This window comes from Erpetoichthys calabaricus, chromosome 13, assembly GCF_900747795.2.
Source record: "Erpetoichthys calabaricus chromosome 13, fErpCal1.3, whole genome shotgun sequence".
NCBI lineage: Eukaryota > Metazoa > Chordata > Cladistia > Polypteriformes > Polypteridae > Erpetoichthys > Erpetoichthys calabaricus.
In genome coordinates, this window is record NC_041406.2 from 101,684,254 (window position 1) to 101,703,620 (window position 19,367).

Here is a 19,367-nt window from a genome sequence, read left to right on the forward strand (position 1 = left end):
AAAAAAAATAAGCTTAACTGAAACCAGAAAGGGTCACAAACCGCATCTGAAATGGAACCCCAAGCTAGTACTAAATGGAAAATCGCCCGTGCGCTCCCCAACAAACAAATACACATGAAAACATTTGGCAGTAACATCACATCAGGCAATCAGGTTAATGGAGCTCTTCTGAGAATATGTGGGTGGCTCTGAAAAGAGCCGTTTGCTTCAAATAAGTGTCTTGGCGTTTACTTTGAGCTGGTGTACTTTGTAACTGCCTTCGTGCCCTCGGACACGGCGTGCTTAGCAAGTTCACCCGGTAGCAGGAGCCTCACGGCAGTCTGGATTTCCCGGGAAGAAATGGTCGAGCGCTTGTTGTAGTGTGCTAAGCGAGATGCCTCACCAGCGATTCGCTCAAAGATATCATTCACAAACGAATTCATGATTCCCATCGCCTTAGAAGAGATACCAGTATCAGGGTGAACTTGTTTCATCACCTTGTACACGTAGATGGAATAACTTTCCTTTCTAGACTTCCTACGCTTCTTTCCACCTTTTGCCTGGTTCTTAGAAACGGCTTTCTTGGAGCCCTTCTTCGACACCGTTGCTGTTTTCGGCTCAGCCATTACTACTGTTCACAGGATAGATGAGCAGTGAAATGACGCAACTTCCTGTGTTTCTCTCTTTATAGCGAGACATGCAAATCAGATGCGCCACAGGGATACACGTAAGCACCAATGAAAGGCACGCAGCTGTTTCCCTCCTTTCAGGAACAACCGTTGCATTACCGAATAGGAGAAAATTCGGGCGCGCACTTTTGCATTGCGTTTTCTGTTTCCGAAAGTGCATTTCAATGTCTTGTTGTTTTTCTGTAACACGATGTAATGTCTCCTACCGGTTAGACTGATGACTGCGCGTGGCGGATACAATATAGGTTATCAAAATCAGCTCACAAAAAGAGACAACACAAAGTAACTTGCACATAATTGCAAGAGGTATAATTCTCATAAATGAAGTAAAGAAGTGGGCAACAGTATGAGAAGGCAGTGCCAGTCCTTTGGAACAACACTTTACTGTTTGAAAATATAAGAAAACTGAACTTGTTTACTGAAGTGACAAGCACTCTACTTTGCCGGTTCGTATTGTAATTTGTAAAAGAGACGAGAGCTTTATCTCAGGAGCTGAATTCGTTTTGAGTCCTGTAATAAGAGGTCAGAAAATCGCTGACGTGGGAGCTACAAAGGACAATAGGGAGCAGTGTGTTCTCCAAGAATTTATCTTTTTTTACCCACATATTGCTTTGAACAGCAAAGCATTTTAAAGGTCCAATGTTTTTGCCAACACAGAATTCAAACGTCAAACTAGTCTGTGCAGTGCAAACATACGTAAAATAAAGTACAGTATAAATAAGGGCAATGAAATTAAGAAGAGGAATTCGGGAAGAGAGACAGAATGTACTAAAACGAATAAATTGCTGATGCATACACGATCAAGAACAATAAACACGCTGTACCCTTTCTCGATCCGTAGATTTGAATTTGATGGGTTGTGAGGTTAGGCACCACATGCTTCGGATTCGCTGCCACCGGAGTGACGTAAAAACACAAGCAAATCAGCAGTCAGTTAATTCAGTCCGTCGCGCCCGAAGGAAGCCTTTATAAAAGCTCAACGCCGGAAACGTGGGTTATTTTATTATAAAGAGTTGTTTTGTTTATCTGAAATGTCTGGAAGAGGAAAGACTGGTGGTAAGACACGCGCAAAGGCTAAGACTCGCTCTTCCCGAGCTGGTTTACAGTTCCCAGTCGGCCGTGTTCACAGGCTGTTGAGGAAAGGCAACTATGCCGAGCGTGTGGGCGCCGGTGCTCCCGTTTATTTAGCTGCCGTGCTAGAGTACCTGACCGCTGAAATTCTCGAGTTGGCCGGGAATGCTGCCCGCGACAACAAGAAAACCAGAATCATTCCTCGCCACTTGCAGCTGGCAGTACGTAATGATGAGGAACTCAATAAGTTGTTGGGTGGCGTGACCATCGCCCAGGGTGGTGTGCTGCCTAACATTCAGGCCGTACTTTTGCCCAAGAAGACCGAGAAACCAGCTAAGAGCAAATAAGCTACGGTGATACGTTCATCAACACCAACGGCTCTTTTCAGAGCCACCCATCTTTTCACACTGGAGCCTTTATCCATTGAGATATTCCATTTGAATCAGATAATAGGTTTTTGATTGACTTCATATCTTAATTTTAGGTAACTTTATTGCGCGGATTTTTGGCGGTTATTTAAATGTTTCCAGCGTGCTACTTCAATAAAGGTTTTTTCATTTTTAAAAGCCAGCCGAGGGCTCGATTTGAAGGTCTTGCTCATTTAGCTTTATAGCCCGACTGTAGAGGAGTACTAGGGACAGACAATTACGTATAGAAGTAATACGTGATATTCCGTAAAATGTGTTTGTGCTTACGTTTCCTTCTTGTCAGTTTATCGTTAATATTCCTTCATATTCGAGTATGACAGCAGCCTGACTCAGAATAATGCCTGTCGATTAGCTGATATACTAAGGAGTCATAAACAAATGCGCCCTTTAGATAGATAGATAGATACTTTATTAATATACATTGCTCACTGCTTATGTGCACCTCTGAGGAATAACCACATAATTCAACATCACCCAAGAAAGAGTACTATTAAAAATGTTTGTATTCAATGAAATTTGATGTGGGTTAATCCTCACCTTTCCTCGAGTTCGGACATATACAGTACGATGATTATCTAATGCGCAATGTTACCACACAATATTGATCAGTTTATTTAGAAAAACATTAAATACAGCTTTGGTCAATAAGGATATTTAAGTTGTTTTTGAAATATGCATGTATAAAAACTTTGTGGTCGTGTCGTCGGACTTGCGGCCATATGTCTTGGACACTCGGGTGTAGAGAGGGGCGGAGCTGTCAACTGATCACCACCTGGTGGTGAGTTGGCTTCAATGGTGGGGGAGGATGCCGGTCAGGCGTGGTAGGCCCAAACGTGTTGTGAGGGTCTGCTGGGAACGTCTGGCAGAGCCCCCTGTCAGAAGTAGCTTCAACTCCCACCTCCGGCAGAACTTCGACAACATCCCGAGGGAGGTGTGGGACATTGAGTCCGAATGGGCCATGTTCTGTGCCTCTATTGTTGAGGCAGCTGACCGGAGCTGTGGTCAGTGCCTGTCGTGGTGGCAATCCCCGAACCCGTTGGTGGACACCGGCGATGAAGGATGCCGTCAGCTGAAGAAGGAGTCCTACAGGACCCTTTTGTCCTGTGGGACCCTGGAGGCAGCTGATAGGTACCGGCAGGCCAAGCGGAATGCGGCTTTGGTGGTTGCTGGGGCAAAAACTTGGGCGTGGGAGGAGTTTGGGGAGGCCATGGAGAACGACTTTCGGACGGCTTCGAGGAGATTCTGGTCCACCATCTGGCGTCTCAGGAAGGATGGTGCGCTGCTGACCTCGACTCAAGGCTCTGGATGTTGTAGGACTGTCTTGGCTGACACGCCTCTGCAACATCGCATGGACATCAGGGACAGTGCCTCTGGATTGGCAGACCGGGGTGGTGGTCCCCCTCTTTAAGAAGGGGGATCGGAGGATGTGTTCCAACTACAGAGGAATCACACTCCTCAGCCTCCCTGGAAAAGTCTATTCAGGGATCCTGGAGAGGAGGGTCCGTCGGATAGTCGAGCCTCGGATTCAGGAGGAACAGTGTGGTTTTCGTCCTGGTCGCAGAACAGTGGACCAGCTCTATACCCTTAGCAGGGTCCTGGAGGGTGCATGGGAGTTTGCCCAACCAGTCTACATGTGTTTCGTGGACTTGGAAAAGGCATTCGACCGTGTCCCTCGGGGAATCCTGTGGGGGGTACTCCGAGAGTGTGGGGTACCGGCCCCCCTGATAAGGGCTGTTCGGTCCCTGTACGATCGGTGCCAGAGCTTGGTCTGCATTGCCGGCAGTAAGTCAAACCCGTTTCCAGTGAGAGTTGGACTCCGCCAGGGCTGCCCTTTGTCATCGATTCTGTTCATAAATTTTATGGACAGAATTTCTAGGCGCAGCCAGGGCATTGAGGGGGTCCGGTTTGGTGGGCTCAGGATTGGGTCACTGCTTTTTGCAGATGATGTTGTCTTGTTTGCTTCATCAGGCCGTGATCTTCAGCTCTCTCTGGATCGGTTCGCAACCGAGTGTGAAGCGGCTGGGATGAGAATCAGCAACTCCAAATCCGAGACCATGGTCCTCAGCCGGAAAAGGGTGGAGTGCCCTCTCAGGGTTGGTAGCGAGATCCTGCCCCAAGTGGAGGAGTTCAAGTATCTCGGGGTCTTGTTCACGAGTGAGGGAAGAATGGAGCGTGAGATCGACAGGCGGATCGGTGCGGCATCCGCAGTAATGCGGGTGCTGCATCGGTCTGTCGTGGTGAAAAAGGAGCTGAGCCGCAAGGCGAAGCTCTCAATTTACCAGTCGATCTATGTTCCTACCCTCACCTATGGTCATGAGCTATGGGTAGTGACCGAAAGAACGAGATCGCGAATACAAGCGGCTGAAATGAGTTTCCTCCGCAGGGTGTCTGGGCTTTCCCTTAAAGATAGGGTGGGAAGCTCAGTCATCCGGGAGGGGCTCAGAGTAGAGCCGCTGCTCCTCCGCATCAAGAGGAGTCAGATGAGGTGGCTCGGGCATCTGATCAGGATGCCTCCTGGACGCCTCCCTGGTGAGGTGTTCCGGGCACGTCTAACCAGGAGGAGGCCCCGGGGAAGACCCAGGACACGCTGGAGGGACTATGTCTCTCGACTGGCCTGGGAACGCCTTGGGATTCTCCTGGAAGAGCTAGAAGAAGTGGCCGGGGAGAGGGAAGTCTGGGCATCTCTGCTCAAGCTGCTGCCCCCGCGACCCGACCTCGGATAAGCGGCAGACAATGGATGGATGGATGTATAAAACAACTCTCTCTAACCCACTCTCGCTTCTTGCAGTCATGCGGCAGCCATTTTAAGTGTAAATTTCTTGATTGTCTACGATAACTGAGTTTATCTGGTACACACGAGTCATATTCTAAGCATGGTGGGTGCTTAAATAGATGGATAACAACCTCTCCCAGACACACATAAGAATTACATAAAAAGAACGTTGGCTAAAGATTAAAGAGCAGTCTACAATGAGGCATTATAAAGGTGAACTGTCCGTAGGTATGAAGAATCCACACAGCATTTCTTGACACAATTCTGCTGAATGATTTTTTGGCTGAAAGCACTTAATGATAGTGTGTTTAGAACATTAGAACACTCTAGACGAGAACATGCCATTCAGCCCAACAAAGTACTAGTACTTGAGTACTATCCACTTATTTCTTTCAAGAAAACATCAAGTCGAGTTTTGAAAGACCCTAACGTCTTACTGTCTACCACACTACTTGGTAGCTTATTCCAAGTTTCTATCGTTCTTTGTGTAAAGAAAAACTTCCTAATGTTTGTGCGAAATTTACCCTTAACAAGTTTCCAACTGTGTCCCCGTGTTCTTGATGAACTCATTTTAAAATAACAGTCTCGATCCACTGCACTGATTCTCTTCATAATTTTAAACACTTCAATCATGTCACCTCTTAATCTTCTTTTGCTTAAACTGTAAAGGCTCAGCTCTTTTAATCTTTCCTCTTAATTCAACCCCTGTAGCCCTGGAATCAGCCTAGTCGCTCTTCTCTGGACCTTTTCTAGCGCTGCTATGTCCTTTTTGTATCCTGGAGACCAAAACTGCACACAGTACTCAAGATGAGGCCTCACCAGTGCATTAAAAAGGTTGAGCATAACCTCCTTGGACTTGTACTCCACATATCGCGCTATATATCCTAACATTCTGTTAGCCTTCTTAATGGCTTCTGAACACTGTCGGGAAGTCGATAGCTTAGAGTCCACTATGACTCCTAAATCCTTCTCATAAGGTGTACTCTCGATTTTCCGACCGCCCATTGTGTATTCAAACCTAACATTTTTACTTCCAATGTGCAATACTTTACATTTACTGACATTAAATTTCATCTGCCACAAATCTGCCCAAGCCTGTATGCTATCCAGGTCCTTCTGTAATGATATAACGGATTCCAAATTATCTGCTAATCCACCTATCTTGGTATCATCTGCAAACTTAACCAGCTTGTTACTTATATTACTATCTAAATCATTTATATATATTAAAAATAGCAGCGGCCCTAGCACTGACCCCTGTGGAACACCACTCTTAACATCAGCCAGTTCTGATGAGGTTCCTTGCACCATCACCCTCTGCTTCCTGTGTCTGAGCCAATTCTGCACCCATCTACAAACATCAACCTGAACTCCCACCTCTTTTAATTTGATGCCCAACCTCTCATGTGGCACCTTATCAAATGCTTTCTGAAAGTCCAGATAAATAATATCATAAGCTCCACTTTGATCGTATCCTTTTGTTGCCTCCTCATAGAATTCCAGCATGTTAGTAAAACACGACCTCCCTCTTCTGAACCCATGCTGACTGCTTAGAATAACTCCTGTCCTTGCCAGGTGTTGCTCTATCTTATCCTTAACCCCTTAACCACCCTCTGCCGGATATATCCGGCATCGTAGCTTTATTGCTGACGCCTTACTGCCGGAATTATCCGGAACATTTGCCTGTGGTTATGTGAATGCCTGGCGCGTAGTATAACTGACAGTTTGGCGTGGGTATTATTACTACGTTGTATTTCGACAACTCTGCGCTTATATTGGCCGATCACGTGATGTGATTCGAAAGTGAAAGCTGTGAATATGGCGAAACGTAAACTGACTTCAAGTGAGGTTTTGCAGGCGATTTTGGACAATAATTCTGATCATGATTGTAGCAGTTCTGAAGAAGATTTTAGCAACAATGATGATCAGCAACGTGCGCTGCATGATACTGTGAATGACGGCGCATCGGATGATGGCGATGAGTGGGTGTATCCCCAGCATCTCAACTGGACTGCTGCCCGTTATCTGAGCCAGATATGAAAGATCCAAACCGTGACCGCTTGTTCAAGCTACGTCCTTTGATTGACCATTTATTTGAAACATTTCAGCAGGTATTTCAGCAGGTAAATACTGCTTGAATAAATGTAAAGTAAAAAAACGAAAATTGTTCAGATTTCTCCTGGCATGGGGAATATTTAGGGAGTTGGCAGTTAAAAGGTTAATAATTCCTTCCATTAATTTTCCTGTGATGCATGTTAAGCTTACTGGCCTATAGTTGCTTGGATCTGTTTCTGTTACTGACTCTAGCAGGTCGATGGTGTGTCTCATAACCGAGTCAGCCTGCCTCATTAATCAGTCTGTTGATTCGGTTGGCCTTTCTTGAATTGATGTAACTAGCCCAGTACAGCTTGGAATATCATAGTGGAAACCACAGATTTATCCATCCATTTTCCTAGCCTGCTTAACTCATGGCAGCTGTAGTCTACCCGAGCAGCCTTTGGGATCAAGGCCGGAACAACATCTGCATTTGCTCACAAGGGCCAATAGAACCCATTGTACCACTGTGCCCATCACAGAGTTATAGAATATGTAGAGGATGTCACTACCCACAATAAAGGAGCGAGGTCTACTAGACAATGAATGTCTACTCTGTATTTTCTCATATAGCTCCTCTCTGTTACTAGACCAGTCCAGCCTGTCACTGATCTGGACCCCCAGGTACTTAAAGCGGTGCTCCACCACAGGACCTTTGGAATGCAGTATTATCTGATCACATCATCGATACTGGACCATGTAATAGCCAGGGACATCTCTCTCTCTCTCTGGGGAGTAAATTGGACTCAAGTTCTGAACAAAAGACCATAAATCCAGGATGAGTAATATTGATGGACAGAACTTTGCACCAGTGGTCAACCAAAAAGATAGACTTACGTACACCCAAGAAGCCAATGACATAAACCCTATTCCTCCCTATAAAAACCCTGGTGCCACCCTAACTGACTTCTCTTCTCTCAGTGCGCTATAGCTTGACCTGGCCCTAGGGTGTGCCCACAAAAGAGGCTGAAATAATCCCTTTACTTCAGATGGCAACCATGCTGTATTGAAATGGTGGAGTACTCATTTATGTTGAGTTTGGACAAGGTTACCATTAGTCCAACCCAACCCTTTGCCCAGGACCTTCATTAAAGGAATACAGATTTAGAGGTATACATCTTAGTCCAACAAACACACAGGGTCCATTTCCACTTGTAAAACTGAAACACATGCTGTTTTCACATTGATTTGCTTTTCATCCTTTTTAATAGGGATGGGCGATGCCACTGTTTTTGAAATCGATACTGATACAAGTATTTTATGTGTCAGATTTTCGATACTGATACTGAGTATTTTTTAAAAAAGCTTAGGAATTTGTTTTCAAATGATGATAGTGTTTAGAATGGCTAATATTAATGGGCCAGTCTGCATTTAAATGAACTAATATCACAACACAGTTTTAAGGTCACCATAACAAATTTATTACAAAATTTATATCGATAGAATGAACATGGCATGTTATTTTCTAACCTGTTTACTCCAGACCAGGGTTATGGGAGGGTGCCGGAGCCTATCCCAGCTGCCATAAGGTGCAAGGCAGGAGCAAACTCTGGATAGGGTGCCCATCCATTATAGGGCAAACACATACTATGGCCAAGTTACCTTTTCCAGTTCACCTAACCTGTGCATCTTTGGACTGTGGGAGGAAACTTACACAGCCACAGGGACAACATGCAAACTCCACACAGGAAGGATCTGGGTAGCAAAGAATGAACATACAAATGTAATAACGATAATATTAACTTTTACATTTTCATAAAGATTTGGTTATTCACAAATGTATTTAAACTGATCACCTTAGAACACTAACATTTACAAAAAAAAAAAAAATATTCCCACATTTGCATTTTCTATTATATTCTGCCCTTCTGTTTTATTGAGAAAGATTTTGTCATATTAGCTTTACATTTAGTTAAGTTTCAAATGTGTATTTAGAAAATATAATGCTGACATTTTTACACTTAATACTATTTTGCCTCTACTGGTGCAAGGCAGGAACAATCCCTGGACAGGGCGAGAGCCCATCACACGGTGAACACACACACCAGGGGCCAATTTAACATCAGTCCACCTAGCCTGCGTGTCTTTGAACTGTGGGAGGAAACAGAGCACAATACAATTTTAACAATACAAAATTAAACAGAAACATTATTTTGTTACATTAGATGATGTTACTAATGCAATTAAAGTACTTTTAAATCCACTAAACTTGCAAAATAATTCATATATTTATTAACATTTACTCAGGCCCTTATTTTTTGGAAAGAAAAACTACTTTTAGTGAAAGTTTTAAGCTTCAAATTAGGCGCAGTAAGTATTTTCCATAGTGTTAAGACTATTTAACATTCTTATTTATGTATATTTGTTGTACTGTACCCTTCGTCTTAGTTAGCAGGAAAACAAAACGGACACAACTAGTGACAAAATGCTCTGACAGTTATGCTTCACTATTATGAGTCCGCCATTATGCTAACAATGTGCTTTACGTTTCATAAGTATTAATGAGTGATACACGGTAAAATATTTTACTCAACTATACTTCAGTAATTTCCCTTCTACATAATCCTGCTAGTAGCAGAGTTACCTGAATAACGTCTCGTGCATCTTTGAAAACTTCCTGCACCCTCCCTTATCTGGCACTGATTGCAGCTAAATCGCCAGGCTTCAGACTTGCATCGCAACGTCTTTCTGCTGAACAGCATGTGTGCTTTTTAACTGTGATTGTTTTGCCACTATACTGCTTTTTCTTCTCACAAATATTGCATCAGGCGGCTGCATTTTTTTTCCATCTGTATAATGTGGCAGCATACAACTAAGCTCTCGGTCTGCCATTGGCGTACAGTCTGAGCTTGAGCAAGGGGCGTGGGTTTATGGCATTGCGTGACAATGCTTCTGCGCATTTCAGTACGTGAGTGAAGAATGTGTGTTAATACAGTAGTAATCGATATTTTTGAATGGTACTCGATACCAAATGAGTACAGCTTGAATATCGAAGTATCGATTACTGTGGTATCAATCTTCCCATCCCTACTTTTTAAGCTACTTCAGAATGTACAATGTACAGTATTGTACATTCTTCAAATGAAAAACAATGATATGACTATAACCAAGTTTCACATAAATCCAGAAACTTCAATTGAATTTAAGCTCCACTCCTCAGCTGAAGTGCAGGACTATGGAGTGGTACAATTCTAGGAAACTAGGTTAAAATTTTACTCTGATCCCTACCCTTTCACATCTCACATCATTTGTTTGGTGTCTTAATGATTTTTTTGGGTCAGCTCTTCAGATGAACTTTTGAGTTGGTCAATCTGTTACTCAAAATGGACCCAGCATGGGAGTGAGCATGGCTTGGAATTGAGTGGCTTCTGATGAAGTTTTGATTCCTGCCGTATGCTTGAAGCCACTGGATAGAGCTTCTGTGATAATGTTTGCACCGGCTCTCAAGTTGAACTAAAAATGTTCAGAAAACTGATGTATAGATAATAATTGGTATCTAGCAGAACTGGAATGTGTGTCTGTTTTCATTTCTTGATTTTGAATTTTTTGTTACCTCAACTTAAAGGTATACACAGACAAACCTAATAGGGATCTATCTATCTATCTATCTATCTATCTATCTATCTATCTATCTATCTATCTATCTATCTATCTATCTATCTATCTATCTATCTATCTATCTATCTATCTATAAAACAGAATATTTGAAGCAAGGCTTGATAAGGCTTGGTAAGTCATTTGGGTATTTTGAGATATATGAATAATATTAACATAAAGATCTATATATATAATTTACTAAGCCGCCGACAAGTAGACACCCATGGAAAGCACACAAGATAGCCAACTCTAAGACCATTGGATACGACGACAACTCGCAGAGCCACTCCCACCAACTCGGACGCAGCAACTCACAGAGCGGGGAGTCATTCGCGTTCGTCTCTGCTACACTCCACATGCACTTCTGAAGAAGTATATTTGTCGCGGATGTGAATCGCTGTATGCGGCGTGTAGAACAGTTTGCGAGGGGTATCCCATGGTCTTACAGTTGGTGGGCAGGTCTCTGTTAGTTGCTCTTGCGAGGTTCAGTCTCTCCCTGTGCATTTCCTGTGCGACACACACACACAGAGGCAGCGTGAGAGAGAGAGCCGCGCACACACACAGGCAGTGCCAGAGAGAGACAGACACGCACACACACACACACACAGGCAGCGCGAGAGAGAGAGAGGGCTGGACTCATAAGGTAGGAAGGCAGTTAAAGAATGCACTGGACTTGATTTTGTTTTCACTTCTGTTTACAGCGATCGGTTCGTAGTGTGCATTTTTGAAATGTTACTTTTCTTGGTGGTTTATTAAATTACGGATTTTTTCAAATATTCATTTTTTGTTGCTATAGCGCAAACTATTGCAGTGTTAGTTTTCTCTGTTGTTCAAGGTTTTCTCAGTGTTATTCAATGTTTTTACATCCATCCATCCATTTTCCAACCCGCTGAATCCGAACACAGGGTCACGGGGGTCTCTGGAGCCAATCCCAGCCAACACAGGGCACAAGGCAGGAACCAATCCCGGGCAGGGTGCCAACCCACCGCAGGACACACACAAACATACCCACACACCAAGCACACACTAGGGCCAATTTAGAAACACCAATCCACCTAACCTGCATGTCTTTGGACTGTGAGAGGAAACCAGAATACCCGGAGGAAACCCACGCAGACACGGGGAGAACATGCAAACTCCACGCAGGGAGGACCCGGGAAGCAGACCCAGGTCTCCCAACTGCGAGGCAGCAGCGGTACCCACTGCGCCACCGTGCCGCCCATCTTTTTACATTTAGTTTACTATTACGCAGTGCATTCTATGGTTTAATTAACTATATTTGTGCTTAAAAACGTACAAAAATATATATTTACATACAGTTACATATATATTTACAAAACTGTCATAGAACAGAAGAATTTTGCAAAAGTGTCTCTCGGGCCATTAGCCCTCGCATCGAGTTAATGCCAATAATCTTTGACATCAGGCATTTGATGAACAATATATTGTTGTCTCTGACTTTTTCATGACTTACCTAACCTTTATAAAACTATGATCAGGAGGACATTAGAAAGTAAAGTAATGATAATAAAGTAAAGATAATAATAATAAAAGCGAGACTTGTTGGTATAATCAAAAAACCTGCCTTTTGGTAATTTAAAAGGGCAAGAGGGCATTTTTGTCATTGAAAACAAATGGACATTAAAAAAGTACACAATTTAAATCAATCCGAACGCACTGCTTACACGAACTGATGAAATTGTAAGTAAGGAGATGACGAAAAAGAGGTAACGTTCAAGAAAGCATGAGTGAAAAATTAATTTAGCAGCTTCCCGAAGGCCTGTTGATGCACGATTACTCGTGACGGATTGATTGTTTTGAACAAGGGACTTGAGCTCGGAAGCTGATAAGCGAATTCAAAACGCGGTTTGCGAAAAGCCCGCGCAGAAGCTTCCTCTGCTGTGTTCAAGCAGGTCGTCTTAGTGCTCATATCAGGCGATGGACCCGTTTGTGAAAGAAACAGTTGTTCAATTGTAAAATCAGTTGAAGATGTCTGGAAGAGGTAAAGGAGGCAAAGGACTCGGTAAGGGTGGCGCAAAGCGTCATCGTAAAGTGTTGCGTGATAATATCCAAGGCATTACCAAGCCCGCAATCCGCCGTCTAGCACGACGTGGTGGTGTGAAGCGAATTTCTGGTTTGATCTACGAAGAGACTCGCGGCGTGCTTAAAGTATTTCTGGAGAATGTTATCCGGGATGCTGTCACTTACACAGAGCATGCCAAAAGAAAGACCGTAACTGCCATGGATGTAGTGTACGCATTGAAGAGACAGGGGCGCACTCTGTATGGTTTCGGAGGTTAAGCGATAATCGAGGCGTTGAAAACCAAATATCCCAAAGGCTCTTTTCAGAGCCGCCCAAGTTTTTACTTTGAGAGCTTTCCTTGCATTAATTTTTAAATACAAGATGGTTCAGAGTGGCTTAAAGAACATTAATACGGGTATGCTTTGTGCTATTGCACGCAATAAACCTTTTCAAGCGTCTTTGCTAACCAGAAAGGGTAGCCGACGTGTCTAATAGTTCAATACGCAGCCATTACAAAAGCAATCCCTTGGTTCTGTAAGGCGACGCTTGATCTAGCGAAACTTAATGGACATGTACATTTTGAGACCATGGAGCACGGCCGATTGTAATCTAGGAATGGGACTTCAGACCGTGATTGATGAGGCACTTAAGGACCCAGTAATGCGGGGGACGCTGGCAGAGCACAAGGGTATGTGAAAAAGGTAACTGCCACATCCACAGAACAGAGTAGGTAAACAGCTCTTTTTAGATTAAGTGGCTCTGAAAAGAGCCGTTGGTTTTGAACAAGTCTCCTGCTCCTTACTTCGAGCTGGTATACTTGGTGACTGCCTTGGTGCCCTCGGACACGGCGTGCTTTGCAAGCTCTCCCGGTAGTAGAAGCCTCACGGCAGTTTGGATTTCCCGGGAAGAAATGGTTGAGCGCTTGTTGTAGTGCGCTAGGCGAGAGGCCTCACCAGCGATGCGCTCAAAGATATCATTCACAAACGAATTCTTAATTCCCATTGCCTTAGAAGAGATACCAGTATCAGGATGAACTTGCTTTTAGCACTTTGTACACACAGATGGAATAACTTTCCTTCCTGGACTTTCTACGCTTCTTCCCACCCTTCGCCTGGCTTTTAGAAACAGCTTTCTTAGAGCCCTTCTTTGGGGCAGGGGCTGATTTCCGCTCAGGCATTGCTACTCACCGAACAGTTGAATGACGCATCTCCTTGGGATTCTCTCTTTATGGCGAGATATGCAAATTAGACGCGCCACATGGTTACACGTAGGTACCAATGACAAGCACACAGTTTTTCCCCTCCTTCCTGGAACAACCGTTGCATTAACGAACAGGACAAAATTTGGGCGCGCACTTTTGCATTGCGTTTTCTGTTTCCGAAAGTGCATTTCAATGTCTTGTTTTTTTCTGTAACACGATTCAGTGTTTCCCTACCGGTTAGAACGATGATCGGGCGTTGCTGATGCAATACAGATTATCAGCTCACAAAAAGAGACAACGCAAATTAATTTGCACATAACCGCAAGAGATACCTTACTAAGAAATGAAGGAAAGAAGGCGGCAGTAGTATGAGAAGGCTTTGCCAGACATCTGGGAAAACACTACTGTGTGATTATGCAAAATACAGAACTCGTTTACCTAAGTTACAAGCGCCGTACTTGCCGGTTCGTATTATTCTTTGTAAATGGCTTTCTCTAAGGGGCTGCATTCGTTTTGAGTTCTACAATGAGAGGTCAGAAAATCGCTCGTGAGGGGGATTCAAGGGAGAATAAGGCGCAGTGTGTGCTCAAAGGCTTCATCTCTTTACCCAGCATATCGCATTGAATAACGAAGCCTTTTAAAGGGCCAACGTGCAGAGATATCGTGTAAACATGAAGAATACGTAAGCGAAATGAAATTGAGAAAGGAAATTCAGGAAGAGAGGGACACTGTATAAAAGCACAAAAATGTTTATGCACACACAATCATAAAGAAGTACGCTGTACAATTTCTCGGAGTTGTAGATTTGAATTTGAGGCGTTGTTAAGACGGGCGCAACGTGCTTCGGATTCGCTGCTAGCTGAGTGACGTAAAAACACAAGCAAATCAGCAGTCAGTTAATTAAGTCCGTCGCGCCCAAAGGACGCCTTTATAAAAGCGCAACGCTAACAACCTGGATTATTTTATAAAAGAGAACTGAAGATTGTTTATTAAGATGTCTGGAAGAGGAAAGACTGGTGGCAAAGCACGCGCCAAGGCTAAAACTCGGTCTTCCCGAGCTGGTTTACAATTCCCAGTCGGCCGTGTTCATAGGCTCTTGAGGAAAGGCAATTATGCCGAGCGTGTTGGCGCTGGTGCTCCCGTTTACTTAGCTGCCGTCCTCGAATATCTGACCGCTGAAATTCTTGAGTTGGCCGGAAATGCTGCCCGTGACAACAAGAAAACCAGAATCATTCCTCGCCACTTGCAACTAGCCGTGCGTAACGATGAAGAGCTCAATAAATTGCTGGGTGGTGTGACCATCGCCCAGGGTGGTGTGCTGCCTAACATTCAGGCTGTGCTTCTGCCCAAGAAGACCGAGAAACCAGCTAAGAGCAAGTAAGATATGTTCATCAACACCAACGGCTCTTTTCAGAGCCACCCATCCTTTCACACTTGAGCCTTTATCCATTGAGATATTCCACCCGATTCGAACGATAGCTTTTCATTGGTTTAATATGTTGGGATTTTATTACGTAGGTATATTCCGAGAAACATTTTGCGCTCACTGTTCCTTTTTTGGTCGCAGTTTCTCGGTAAAATCCCTCCATTTTTTAGTATGTCAGTAACTTGGCTCGAAATAATGCTTGTCGATTAGCTGGCATACCAAGCTGTCATTCAGAAAGATAAATGCACCCCTTAATAAAACTGCGCGCTGCTACTGTGCGCCTCTCGTGGATAAACCCTTCACATGATTCAAGATTACACAGGAAAGAATGCTACGTATTAAAAATGTAGGTGCTCAGAAAAATTGCGAGTTAACGCTAGCCATTCCTTGGACTCTGACATACAGTATGTGAAGATACGACAGACACCATATGATGATTATTTAATGTGCAATGCTACCACACAACATTGTATTGGTCGGTTTATTTGGAAAAACTGAGATCAAATATAGCTTTGGTCGAGAAGGAGATTTAAGTTCTTTTTGAAATATGTATGAAAGACAACTCTACAATCCTCTCTTGCTTCATGCAGTCTTGGGTCAGCCATTGTAGGTGTAAATTTCTTGATTGTCTACGTAAACTGAGTTTATCTGGTACATATTAGCCATATTTCATGCATGGTGGCTGCTTAAATAATAATTCTTCGCATTTATATAGCGCTTTTCTTAGTACTCAAAGCGCTCAGCAGTTGCAGGTTCAGGACCTTGCTTAAGGGCCCAACAGAGCAGAGTCCCTTTTGGCATTTATGGGATTTGAACCAGCCACCTTCTGATTGCCACTGCAGATCCCTAGCCTCAGAGCCACCACATCCAAATAGATGGATAACAACCAGACACCCAAAAGAATTACATAAAAAGAAGACATCTTATGAGTTGTCTAAAGATAAAAGGAGTCACAATGAGGCATTATAAATATGGACTGTTACAGGTATGAAGAAGACCCACTAGCGTTTCTTGACACAATTCTGCTGAATGAATTCCTGGTTGAAAACACTTAATGATAGTGTTATAAAGAGAATGTGCAGAATTGTTCAAAATGGCCATTGCATCTGTGTTCATACTCATCTCTGTTACAGCCTCTAGCAGGTTGATAGTGTGTCACATAACTAAGTCAGCCAGCCTTATTAATCAGTATGTTGATTCAGTTGGCCTTTCTTGAATTGATGTTACCAGCCCAGCGCAGTGTAGAATATCACAATGGCTATCTATTCATCCATCCATCTATTTTCCTAACCTGCTTACTCATGGCAGCTGAAGCCTACCTTGGCAGCCTTTGGGATCAAGGCAGGAACACCTGGGGCCTCATGCATAACGGCGTGCGTAGAATTCACACTAAAACATGGCGTACGGACAAAAGCGGAAATGTGTGTACGCACAAAAAAACTCCAGATGCATAAATCTGCGTTCGCCAGCTTCCACGTTCTTCCACTACATAAATCCCGGTCAGCATGAAAAGTAACGCACACACATGCGCCTGCCGCCACTCCCAAACTCCTCCCAGAATTCCGCCTCTTTGAATATGCAAATCAATATAAATAGCCCATAAGCTAAGCATTCTGTGAAAAGGCAATGGCAAAAGCACAGGGGAAAATAGAAGAATTTCAGCAAATACCAAGTGGAGGCAAGGAAAAACGTACTATTTGTTGGTTTAAACAGTGGTATAAACAACAAAAGGTAGCTCAAGTTCACAAAGTCTCACAGTACCCGCAATAAAAAAAGTTGTCAGATATAAAAGTCGCAGTGAAAAGGTGAGCTGTAGAGCACCGTCTGAGTGTCATATGAAAGCTTATTAGGGTACAGAGAAAAAAAAAATAGGCACACAATGGGAAAAAAATACGAAATATCAACTTTAATCTTAAAATTTCCACTTTAATCACATAGTTTATTTTGTCATTAAAGTAGAACAGCGATTCTCAACCTTTTTCTCCTTGTGAACTCCTTCAAAAAACCGGAAGAAATTGGCGAACCCCCTGTGTAGTCAATACGATATAGTAAATAAAACAATAAAATTGGATTGTTATTAAAATTTATAATAATAAATGGTTCATAATGAAAAACCTAAACATAATCGTAAAACATTTATAGACAAATATTAATAAAACTAAAGTGATAGCTACAAAAAAATGAATACAATAAAACAGAACATTCATGATAGTAAAGCTGATAACAAAACGGAATTATCTTTAATGACAGTGAATGTCAACTGGTTCTTAGCTAACTTAGGTTAAACTTGAAAAAACCCTTGGTTTGATGTCTGAAAGTTTGAGTCTTAGATCTGGTTCTGCATTTAACCTGTTTCTGTATTTATTTTTCAGGTAAGTATATGTTGAAAATCCTTTCTTACACAGATATGTTGTACAAAAGGGTAATGAAACTTTAATGGCTTTTTCTGACAAAATAGGATATTCATTTCTTACACTGAGCCAAAAGTCAATTAAAGAGTGATCTTTAGAAACAGCTTTTAGGGAACTGTCAGAGGATACATCAATGAGCTTTTCTTTTTCCAGTAAAGTTATAGAAGTATATGAACTTATATCTCCTTGAAAAGGACTACATATCCTGTTGTTCGATCCAGATATATTAGGTCTATTAGGAAAATAGTCATTGAAAGTTAATTGAAGCTGTTAGAGATGTTCAGTAATATCCCTTTTAATATTTTCGTTAAGTTGAATTTCATTTTCTGATGAAATGCTGCTGAGAGAACAAGAAGATTCATACTCATTCATCTCCAGACATTGAATCCAAAAGTTGAACTTTTTAGCATGGCTTCTATTCTATCATACACACTGAAAATGGTGACACCTGGGCCTTGTAAAGACAGATTTAAATCATTTAATTTAGAAAGAATGTCAGCTAAGTATGCAAGTTTTTGCAGCTAAAGAATATCGAATATACAAGAGGACAAATGAAAAGGATGGTCAAGAAAGAATGCTTCATGAATATGTTTGCTTACATTTAATATTTCGTTATATTTTTTACATTTGGGATTAAAAATTCCGCCATTACAATATTTTTTTCGCGAACCCCTTTTATAAATCACCGGTTGGGAATCACTGAAGTAGAACATCATAAACTTAATTTTTAAATCGTTTAATTTACTAGTTTCTCAAATACCATCGTCACTAAAGTAGCATGTTAAATGCTTTGTTTTGCATGTGTTCTTCAATGTGCTCTATGTGTGTGAATCTAAATGGGCCTTCTCTTCCTATGACAGGACACAGAATCCATTACATTTGTGGTATTACAGATCTCTGAATAATTTATATACTGAAATGTATACTTGATATCATTTTCATGATGCTTGTTTAATTATTCCATTCATCTATCCATCCAGGGTCATGCCAGTCCCCAGCAAGCATACAGCGCAAGGCAGGAACAATCTCTGAATGGGACACCAGATCGTCGCTAGCACTGCGCCATCGTGTCCTCACAAGTTTAATTATTAACAATATAGATTATTTAAATGATGTTAACATTTTATCTGTATAATGTAATAAACATATTTTGCTGCATTTCATCTTAAAAATAATATCGTCATCATATGTAAATACGCTCTTTATAAAGTGGCTCAGGCTGTACAATATAATAACTGTATCACAAGTTTACAGTGAGGTGATTGTACTAATAAGTACAAACAGTTCTACAAGGAACACTTGATAGACTGATTGAGTGTGTTTATAGTTCTTGGGATGAAATTGTTTCTGAACCGTGAATTCATTCAGCAGAATTGTGTCAAGAAACACTAGTGGGTCTTCTTCATACCTGTAACAGTCCATATTTATTAGATAGATAGATAGATAGATAGATAGATAGATAGATAGATAGATAGATAGATAGATAGATAGATAGATAGATAGATAGATACTTTATTAATCCTAATGGGAAATTTACATTCTCCAGCAGCAGCATACTGATACAATAAATAATATTAAATTAAAGATTGATAATAATGCAGGAGAAAAACAGACAATAACTTGTATAATGTTAAATGTTAACGTTTACCCCCCCGGGTGGAATTGAAGAGTCGCA

The 19,367-nt window shown here is 42.2% G+C and overlaps 5 protein-coding genes across 11 annotated transcripts in view; 3 read left to right on the top strand and 2 right to left on the bottom strand.

Annotated features, from left to right (window-relative positions):
• Window positions 1-19,367, bottom strand: part of LOC114663544 (uncharacterized) — a 314,220-nt gene that overhangs the window by 147,639 nt on the left and 147,214 nt on the right. The window lies entirely within an intron of this gene.
• On the bottom strand, window positions 183-13,835 carry LOC114663553 (histone H2B 5-like). 2 transcript variants are annotated; one of them, XM_051935954.1, is made up of 2 exons: window positions 13,703-13,835; window positions 183-476 (listed from the first exon to the last, which is right to left on the bottom strand). In XM_051935954.1, the coding sequence occupies exons 1-2, from the start codon at window positions 13,829-13,831 to the stop codon at window positions 228-230; spliced, it is 378 nt and encodes a 125-aa protein (XP_051791914.1). In that variant the 5' UTR covers window positions 13,832-13,835; the 3' UTR covers window positions 183-227. The 2 variants fall into 2 exon arrangements, with proteins under 2 accessions (XP_051791914.1, XP_028673198.1); XM_028817365.1 differs by lacking the exon at window positions 13,703-13,835 and having other exon boundaries at window positions 183-625.
• Window positions 1,625-2,177, top strand: LOC114663550 (histone H2A-like). The gene has a single exon (XM_028817362.2). The coding sequence runs from the start codon at window positions 1,700-1,702 to the stop codon at window positions 2,084-2,086; it is 387 nt and encodes a 128-aa protein (XP_028673195.1). The 5' UTR covers window positions 1,625-1,699; the 3' UTR covers window positions 2,087-2,177.
• Window positions 12,591-12,986, top strand: LOC114663556 (histone H4). The gene has a single exon (XM_028817367.2). The coding sequence runs from the start codon at window positions 12,621-12,623 to the stop codon at window positions 12,930-12,932; it is 312 nt and encodes a 103-aa protein (XP_028673200.1). The 5' UTR covers window positions 12,591-12,620; the 3' UTR covers window positions 12,933-12,986.
• LOC114663551 (histone H2A-like) lies at window positions 14,625-15,276 on the top strand. Its single transcript, XM_028817363.2, has one exon. The coding sequence runs from the start codon at window positions 14,850-14,852 to the stop codon at window positions 15,234-15,236; it is 387 nt and encodes a 128-aa protein (XP_028673196.1). The 5' UTR covers window positions 14,625-14,849; the 3' UTR covers window positions 15,237-15,276.